This window comes from Cicer arietinum, chromosome 5 (assembly GCF_000331145.2).
Source record: "Cicer arietinum cultivar CDC Frontier isolate Library 1 chromosome 5, Cicar.CDCFrontier_v2.0, whole genome shotgun sequence".
Lineage (NCBI taxonomy): Eukaryota > Viridiplantae > Streptophyta > Magnoliopsida > Fabales > Fabaceae > Cicer > Cicer arietinum.
The window spans coordinates 75,516,326-75,527,182 of record NC_021164.2 but is presented as its reverse complement, the minus strand read 5'-3'; the positions used below and the strand labels follow the sequence as shown (position 1 = coordinate 75,527,182).

At 27.3% G+C, this 10,857-nt stretch overlaps 1 protein-coding gene across 1 annotated transcript; it reads right to left on the bottom strand.

The window, feature by feature from the left end:
• Positions 1-377: 377 nt before the first annotated feature.
• On the bottom strand, positions 378-4,568 carry LOC101508678 (indole-3-pyruvate monooxygenase YUCCA6). The gene is made up of 4 exons (XM_004501135.4): positions 3,370-4,568; positions 2,245-2,493; positions 1,127-1,249; positions 378-731 (listed from the first exon to the last, which is right to left on the bottom strand). Exons 1-4 carry the CDS (start codon positions 4,111-4,113, stop codon positions 543-545), a joined length of 1,305 nt encoding a protein of 434 aa, XP_004501192.1. The 5' UTR covers positions 4,114-4,568; the 3' UTR covers positions 378-542.
• Positions 4,569-10,857: the final 6,289 nt, after the last annotated feature.

Below are 10,857 nucleotides of genomic sequence, written 5' to 3'. Positions count from 1 at the left end.
GCAAAGGTCCCCCACTAAGGAAAAATTAACCACCATCCTTTTTTTGCTTCATCCCCAAACCAACCCATGAATATTACATTACATTACATATTGGCCTCTCACTTTTTGCTCACTTTTCCTTCATGCATGGATTGGAGGTGTATGATCCAATTTGGTATTGCAATTCTACACACTTTTGATAGCAAAAAAATTCAATAGATTCCTCAACGAATAAATGAAAGAATGTCTTCGACTTAACCAAAATCAAATATCAATAATCAAAATTTGAATATGTTTAATCATAGAGTTTCGGTAGGACAAAAAAATATCACAAATAAATAATATTATTTTATTTATTGTGTATTTCTTTCTCCTGTTGAAACTTTTCATCGGAAATAGTAGAAAAATCGAGTTCTAATAATATTTATCATTTTTTAAATGATCCCTTCTCTTTTGTGTCTTTGACTTAGCCAAAACTAAATGTATGTATATAAATCAAGTGCTTGCAATTAATGGTGGCAAAATTGAGCGAGCAAAAATTGCTCTATGTATAATATAATGGTCTATGATCCATGTTTTGCCTTAGCTTCTAAACATTGTTCAATATCATCAGCTATTCTTTTTGCATCCATAGATGCACCTTGTAGTCCTCTTTTGGTAAAACCCACCGCATAGAGTCCATTTTTACCTTTCCACCCATTTGGAAATGGCTTTGTAGGAAATCCATCTTCCTTAGAAAACATATCCTCTTCCTATATAGCATAGCAAACCATTTCAAATATATTAGTTAATTTGTTTTTGTTTTGTTTATAATTTCATCCAATATAAAAAATTAAAAATAGTGGGTAAGTCCAAGTTAATTATGTGTATGGATCTCCTAGAGTTACAATGCACTAGTTGTAAGGACAATTAAATTTAAAAAATGTATTTTTATTTTTAAATTTAACAGTTCTTATAATTATTATATGATACAACTGTTGTACATGATTTAGTACATATTTAATATTATAATAGAGTTGTTAAAATTACGGTAAATATTTTTTATAAAATGATGATAATTCATTGTGATTTTAGTAATTTCACTGTGAAACTGAAAACATGAATTTGTTGATTACGTATGCATTATCATATGAATATGATATAGTACCTTGAGCCAATAGGGTACATTGCTTTTGTAACCAGTTGCCAATATGATGCCATCAAAATTTTCTGATCTTCCATCTATGAATTCCACTGTGTGACGTTTTAGGCGCTTTATGCTTGGTCGTACCTACATAATCAATATTTATTGAGTTTGACATATAAGATTTTATTTGTGTGTCGAGTTTCAACAACCAACTATCTAATAAAAATAATTAACCTCACTAAGCATGAGACAAATAATGATTAACCAATATATTTTGTTGATTAGCTTTTGGATTAAAAAATTTAAGTTAACCAATTGTGCTTTCATCCATGATTTTATTGAAATCATGCAATGATGAAAAATCTTGCCAAGCAAAAAAGAATGAGGTGGGGGAACGAAGTCACTTCGTTTCATTAAATATAAAAAAAGAGAGATAGGAGAAAATGTAAGTTGCACTTGATGAAAAGCAAAAAGTAAATAATATTAAGGTACCGCCATTAGTTTTTTAATTTAACACCAAAGAGACAATGCTTATAAAATAATTTAAAAAGTACAAAAGAATCTCCAACCCACAAATACAAGAGCCACCATAACACAAAAAATTGTTCTTGAGAAGGAAACTCACATTAAATCCTAGAAATTTTATGTGGTTTAATAATTATTCATAAAAAATACACTAGGTTTGCTTATAGTAGGTTGAATTGATAGTAAGTTTGATAAAATAAAAATGACATTGTAATTTGTGATTTAGTTGAAGTTCTAAAGTATAATTTTTATTAAAATCGTAACTTCATTAAATTTATCGTAAATTTAAATATACACTTAAATTTGGCTGCAAACAATTTTAAAGACCAAAGTTCAATCAATATCTCTTCAATGTTACTCTTGATACACATGTTAATATGACCTTAAATTTATTGATTATTTTTATGTGTAACTAAACCTAAAACAACACCTAAAAATGAAGTGGTGTAACTAAAATCTCAAACATGATAAAAAAAATTATAGTTGAAAAATGATTATTTTAGAGTAAATTCTTAAACAAATACATGAAGTTTGATCTATTATTGTTATTTATATTTGATTGGTAGAATTAAATTTGATTTGATAAAATAGTGAATAGAAAAAGTAATAAATACCTTGATATGTCCGGCTTTAATCTTGGCAAGGGTACCCACGTCTAAGACAGGGGTCTTTCCGGAGAGATTTTTGAGTTGAAGGGGACCCAAACGAGGACGATCCAAACCAAGTTGAGCAGTGTCACCAAAAATAAGCCATGACACTATGAGCAAGAACCTATCCACTACTCCCAATGGAAACCACTTTAATAACCACATGGACAACCCAAAAGTTGATTTTCCTAGCATCTCTCGTGGTAGAACGTGTACCTTCATTTATTTATTTACCAAACAAAATTAAATAATAATAATAATAATGATATCATATCATTAATATTAATATATATATATATTGATTGTAATTGCTAAAAAGGACCAAAAATAAAGGTACGAGGACTTTGGCTGTCTTAATGTTGTTGCAGGCTCTAGGCCATGCTCTATGTGGGGAAAACACCCAGAAAAATCATGGGGTGTGGTGGAAATTAAAAGAAGAAAAAAAAAACTATTTAGTACATAAATCAACATCATCCCATGTTGCGCATGCTTGAGAATCCAAGAAAGTGTAACAAAGATAAAGTCTTGAAATATATTGTGTTGTGTAAACAAATATTTAAAAACTTATAACAATCAATTTCGAAACTTGTGGTTGCATGCAAGCAAGGAAATGAAATCAAATTTGTGAGACTATATAAAAAGCCAAACTTGTGAAGAACATCAAGCTCAAAATTTAATTTTTATGATTAGAAGATTTGCTTGGTGAAAGTTAAACATTTTATATATTATCTCTATGACAAAAATTTAAGGAATCAAACCCATCTTGGATTTGGAAATTAAACAAGATTGTGTCTTTGTATATATGCATAGAAAAATTATCAAAAGTCAAAAAAACCAATTAATAAAAAAGAAGTATAGATATAAAAAAGTGAGTGTCTCTTATGATACTTAAATTAATTACTTCACTCCTTTCAAATTGAATCAAAAATTCCAAATCAGGAGGGACATAAACTTTTGAAAAGAAAAGAAAAACTTGCATACAAAGAAACTTTTTTTGTTCTTCTCATTTTCTAAAAACCATTTTCAAAAGACAAAGAGTACTAACATAAACAATAGCAATAGTAAGTTAAAAAGGAAAAGTAAAATTCTTACTGAATCTCTAACCACAAGAGAAGGAGTAGCATCAAAGTTACAAAGATCCAAACAAACTTCCATACCAGAATTTCCACAGCCAACAACCAAAACTTTTTTTCCTCTAAACTCTTCACCACTTTTATACAAACTTGTATGTCTTATAACTCCTCCAAATTCATCTACACCTTCAATATTAGGCACAACCGCCTCGGCATTTTCTCCGGTCGCCACGATCAACCACCGACAAACATACTCCGTCGTTACACCCCCTTTATTACTATTCAAACACCTCAACCTCCAACAACCAATATCACCATCAAATTCAGCATTTTCCACTGTCTCATTGAATTTTGGCCTAATACTAAACCTCTCCGCATAATTCTCCAAATACTTTATAAACTGTTGCTTTGAAGGGTATGTTGGGAAATCAAAGGGAAATTCCATAAAGGGTAATTCACAAAATTGTTTTGGAAGGTGAAGACGTAATCGATCATAAGTTTTGAGTTGCCATAGTGAAGCTATGCAATTAGATCTTTCTAGAATTACAAATGGAATGTTTTTTTGTTTCAAACATGCCGCCGCCGCTAGGCCGGAAGGTCCGGCTCCTACGATAATTGGACCATGGACAAACACACATCGTCGAGACTGTATCGACGATGTCGTGTCTGTTGTTGTTGTTGTTGATTTGTTGTTATTCATTTTCTTCATGAATAAAGGGTCATGAGCTTGTTTTCCTTCTAATTCTCTTAGACAATAGTCCATCAATAATAATGAAGAAGAGATGAAAAAATAAAAATAAAAATAAAAACAAAAACAAAAACTTTTTTTTTTTGACTAAAAAGACAAAAACTTTTTGAGCTTTTGTTTTGTGAAGAAACCGCGTTGGAGAGAAATATGAGACGATGTGAATTGTGTTGAAGGGTTTTGATTAGGCTGAGTTTGGTGGTAAATATATATTTTAATTTATTTAAAAAAAAAGGGTTAGGCTTATATTGAGAAATGAAATTGAATTTCCTTAAATTATGGAGTGGAAAATTGAAGAGGGTCTTATCCACTTGTTTAAAAAGAATGTGTTTGTTTAGAATTCACAAGTGGAGGAGGTTTAAGCGGAAGGATGAACAAGAACTGCGGGGCTAAATCAGCATTGATCGCAGTGAGAGAGAGTGAGTGAGAACGATGGTGATATATCATTGATTGTGTATTTATATATTCCTATTGTATCATATAGGAATTTATTGTATCGACAATTTCAAATCTATGTGGTAAAAACAGTGGTGGGCTCATTCTATTTATCACTTTTCCATACTCCTCCTAAATTAAATATATATTAAAATATTTATGTATTTAGTCTATATTTTTATTCACATACATCAATATTTTAATTACTATTTATATTTATATTTATATTTCATTTTAAAAAGAGTATGTTTTAATATAACGGTTGCATTTGATTTATTTTGCACAAATTAAAAAAAAAAAAATACAAGACAAAATGATAATTATATAAAATTATTCTTATTAATTATTGACGTCTTTCAATTATCATGGATACAAATTGAGAGAATAATAAATTGTGAATGATGTACATAGTATTAATTAAATAATAAAATAAAAAAAAAAGAAAATCATAAAAAAATTAAAATTATATTAAAATTAACCGTCTCTTAAAGGACAAATTCTTTTTTAAATTTAAGAGAGATGAAACTCTATCTTGGAATGAAATATATTATTAAAAAAATCAAATTATACGTATTAAAATATATTATTGATCACATTTAATTTGTGCAATCTCAATAAAATATCAAATCTATTTGTATAACTTAAATTACTCTCAATTAGGAGTAGAAATAGGTCAGGTCAGACCAGACTTTGAAAGGTCTGACCTACGATTAATTTTTTAGGTCTAAGTCTGGCATACGGTCTATCATATTCTTTTTTGTCAGTCTGACCTTGAAGCCTATTTAAAAGTTTTATTCGTATTTAAATATTTAAATACTCTACTCATACCACATGATGTTGTCCACATACTAATATCAATGTACATATCTATATATATTAAACAAAAAATAATTTTTCTAACAAAATAATTTTAAAAAAAACTGAAACAAATTAACATCCTTTAAACCCTAAAACATAATTTTTGGTTTCAAATGATAGATTTTTTTTCGGAAACAAACCTACTCATTATTACCTTTCGAACAAATATGGAAACATTACTGAGTGATTGACTAATTAAATGGCTACCGAAAATGGAACGACTATCGAATATGGAACGGCTATCGAATATGAAATGACTACCAAATATGAAACGACTACTAAATATGGAATGACTACCAAATATGAAACGGCAACCGAATGCGACCTTTCGAACAAATATGGAAACATTACTGAGTGATTGACTAATTAAATGGCTACCGAAAATGGAACGACTATCGAATATGGAACGGCTATCGAATATGAAATGACTACCAAATATGAAACGACTACTAAATATGGAATGACTACCAAATATGAAACGGCAACCGAATGCGACCTTTCGAACAAATATGGAAACATTACTGAGTGATTGACTAATTAAATGGCTACCGAAAATGGAACGACTACCGAATATGGAACGGCTATCGAATATGAACCAAATATGAAACGACTACTAAATATGGAATGGCTACCAAATATGAAACGGCAACCGAATGCGGAATGACCTACCGAATATTGCTAAATTGATAGAATTTAAAATAGGAAATAATATTTTTAATATCATAATAAAAAAATAATATTAATAAATAATAAAATATATATAGGTCGGCATATCAGACCTAATATGTTTTTTTATAAGTCTGAGTGTGACCTATTTAAATAAATAGATTTTAAAAATAGTTTGAGTCTAGCTTTTTTATTAAATAGGTCAGACCATAAGTAGGTCAGGCCATAGCCCTGACGGACGACCTAGCCTATTCTCATCCATACTCTCAATAACTAATAAATTAGGTTATTGGAAACATAAAAAAATAAACTTATTAAATGAATGATATACATATTATCATTATTATTAAATAGAAAATAAATTTTGATTTTTTTTTTACTTTTTATTTTTTATTTCAAAAAATATGTGCTAATTTTATTAATATTTTATTACAAATAAAATATACTCCATTATTAGCACAACAATTATTGTTTTTGATGATTTTAAACAAATTAAAAATATTATAAAGAAAAAATAGAAAGCCAATTTTATTAAATAATTTTTTTTAACATTCATATATTTTTATTGTAATAAATGTAAATGTAAAGTAAACAATAATAATAATAATAAATGAATATAATATTAATTCGAAAAAAAGAAATTACTATTATTTTTTCAAGTGTAACGATTATTATTAGGTAGAGGGAGCATAGTGATGTGATGTAATATTAATTTGAACTAATTAATGCTAAATACACATAGAAAGCATATAATTTTGTGGGCTATTTAAAGTAACGGATATTTTACATATTTAAACCCACATGAACACGTCACTGTGTTCGTCAATGTTCGGAGAGATTGGGAAAATGATTAGGAGTATCTTGAAGAAAATAATGATTCATTTTAGGCACTTTTAATTGGTTAACAAATCCAATAGGAGGCAAATTACAGTTAAAAAGAGTTGTTTTTAACAGACAATAATCTAGAGGATAGGTGGTGGTGATCATTTTCATTGGATAAATGTGAAATGACCCAACTTGGGCCTCATAGGTTATGAACTGTATACAAGTTAACATTAATTATATTGCAAGTAAGTCAGTGGTGCATTTAGAAATATTCATTTCCAAACAAGGTCAAATATTATGCACTCAGGGATAAAAAAACAAAATCAAGTTATCACAGAACAATTTTTTTAATATAAAAAAGGGGAAAAAACATAATAAATAAATCATTAACTTTGTCTCTAATGTCATGAGTCTAGCATTAGATGATATATTTGACATGAAAATGTATTTAAAAGTGCAGAGAAGTCACAACCTTATAAACCACTCTATAGTTAAATTAAATTAAATTCAAATTAAGATGATATAAGTTCATTATAATATATTCAAGACTCATTGGACTCATGCTATCATGTCACTTCTATCCACCTAAACACCACCAAAAAATAATGTGTATCATGTGTGATCAGTAAGCACACGTACACTGAGTACTCGTCTGATTGTTATTTTTTATGAAAAAAATTAATAAATAATGAATTATATAAGTGTACATTTTTTTTAAAAGGTGGTTATTTAATTAAATATTAAAGGATAAAATTGTAAATAAAATTCACAAAAGTCACACTAAAATAGTATACTCTCCAATTATAATATACACTTTTATATATATATATATATATATATATATATATATATATATATATATATATAAATATTTATATTATTTTAATTTAATTATTTAGCAAATAATTATATACATTACTTTATATATATTATTTATATAATATCATCATTTTACACTTAAGATGGATTTGATGTCTCATTCTGACACCTATAATTACATTTGACTATTTCTATTTTTTTTAAATTAACATTTATGTCTTTACGTTAATGTTATATTTGTATCAATATTTTATTGTATAGTATATATCGTTTTCGTTAATAGAATTTAGTTTATATGTGTTATCCAATATGACGCGTAAAATTAGTTTTTATCGTTTAAATAAATTCACATGAATGTCATTACATGACTTTTACAATCGAATTTAATGTAATATTTATTAATAATTATTTTAAATTAGTTCAATTGATTTCTACATCACCATAATTTTCATATTAATTTTGATTAATTTAAAGTGTCAACATAGTTAAGATGTCGTACTAATCATATTATACTTTTGCTTTAGCATTTCGCCTTTCATTCATTTGACTTTTTACCTTTTTTTTTTTTCATCTCCTCATTTCTTTCTATTGGACCAAACAATAAAACAAATAATCTTTGTTGCTTAAATATTTCTCTCATTCTAGACTCTTCCTTAATTTTTTTTATCTTCTCATTTTTTTTTTCTTCACAATCAAACAAAACCTAAAAGCTAAAACTAATGAAATGCTACATATAAGTATTACTAGTAGCGAACTCTTGCCAAAGAATTTATGAAAGTAGCCGAAAGCTACAACAAAGATTGTGATTGCACAATAGGATTAATATTTAATAATCTTATTAAAAAAACAAAGGATTGACATTGAAAAAGTGCTTTTTAGGAGTATTAGATAGTCCCTCTCATAGGATTTAGAAGCTACCCTAATCTATTAGCCTATACCCTAAAACACATTTTTCCTTTTCAATCTTCTCCCACTATTGTTTTTTACTCCTTAGAAATCGGCTAGGGACAAAGGTGATGGGGATGTTCACTTCCGAGGTGGGGCCTTTGAAAAAGTTAGGTCCAAAAGCCCAAATGAACCAATAAAATTGGGCTTCCTTAACCATGCGGGGGCACCAAGAACCAATGGATCATGACCCACTGTTGTATGCTTCAACCGAGTTTAGACTAATTAAAATAGCATGCAGATTATAATATTTCTGTGCAATTAAACTAGACTGGTTTTTTTCTTCTTCTTTTTTAATGGATTCAATCAGTAACTTCCATGTAAAAAGCATCACTATACACATTTTCTCACTAGCAGGCCTAGCACACTTTCATTTGCCCAACGCTAACTAGGGATTTGTATAATATCCAACTATAAATAATTATTTGGATCTACATATAAAATCACTTAATTTTTTTTGGCTTGATTATAGTTTTACTATTTATTTTTTCATCTAATTTTCAGAAGAAAAATCTGTTTTTTTTTCCTTCATAAATTACTTCATTTTTATTATTTTAGTAAAACTATTTTTATATAATTTTAAAATAAATGTTTTTTTAATTATTTTAAAATATAGATAATTCCTGAACTAATAAAAATGCGTCATTCAAATATTTTAAGAATTAAAACTAATAAATTTGAAGGTTGAAAACAGATTGATCTTCTCATTAATTTCATTTTGATTATAAAAAAAGTGTTATCAATTAAGTGTATGATCTAGTATAGATACAATTAAGTCTATCAAGAAAGAGATTTCAAATTTAAACTCCAATAATTAACATAATTATTAGTTTTTAAGGTGTTTATTAAAAAAATGTATGGTCTAGTGTAGAAACAATTATGCCATATAATTATGTGCTGAAAACTTAGACACGCATGCGCCTCCCAATACTTTGAGAAGGTCTAAGTAATTTTATATTGTTGTTGGGTTGACATTCTTAAGCATTTTACTTTGCTTACGCATTAATAACATAAAGCTTTAAGTGATTGTCCAATAAAGTCACCACCTTGTGATACTCCATTTGTATCAAAATATAAATAAAAAATAGTTAATGAAAATTAATATATTTTATTTAAATTTTAGATTAAATAGGGTTATTTTTATAATTAATTTTTATTTATATTTTAAAACGAAATAATACTTAATTGATATTTTAATGGTTTGATTGTACTATAAAACATCTTATAATTAATATTTTAATTGTTACACGTTATTAATGTAAAAAAATTTACACTGTCAATATTTTATAATCATTTATAAATTTAATTATAAAAATGATTATAATAAAATAAAACATATTTAATAATTTAATGATTATAATTCATTAATTTTTTTTTTATATTTATAGAATATATAAGTTAAATCTGATAGTATATAAATTTAATTCACGATAAATTTAGTAGGAAGTTGAGAAAAATGTTCCAGTAGATGAATGCAGGTGGCTCTTGGAAGTACATCAAAAGGGTTTGAGCACTTGAATTCGTTAATACATCGGAACTTTGGGGGTTTTAAAAAGACATATACATTGGAACTTCTATAATAAATTAAATTGTAGTTTATATTATCTTTGTTCTTTTTACAACTAATTATATTATCTTTGTTATTTATTTTATAAAGAAATTTACATTTTATTAATTGTAAAAAATTTATGTGACATAAATTAATAAAAATATCTTTTTGGAGTTCTGGTCACGTGCTATAATCATAAATTAAAAAATATACCATCTAGACATCTACTCTAATATTATATTAATCATGTGACAGAATGGATTATTGCGGGACAAGCATCCAGGGAAAGCTAAAATACAAAAGTAATTGGTAAATGTGATTGTATCTCATATAAGAGGAATGTACCGTGCACCCCCTGTTTTACTTTCCACCCTCCAATCATAAGGAAGAGACTATATTGCCCCTAGTTTCATCAAATTCATAAAAACTTTCGAAAGTTTTGATGTTTTCTGAAAAATTAAATTTCGAAAATTTCAAATTTAACAAAACTTTCGAAAATATTAAAAAAAAAATTATTATTTTGAAAGTTTGTAATTTTCATAAGTAGGGATGAAAAATAGTGTGGCAATTCTTTTTTTATGATTTTATACAAAAGAAAAAAGGACAAAATAGTCTTTATGAAAAAATGGGGGGTGGGAGATAAAAGTGGGGGGGGGGGGGGGGGG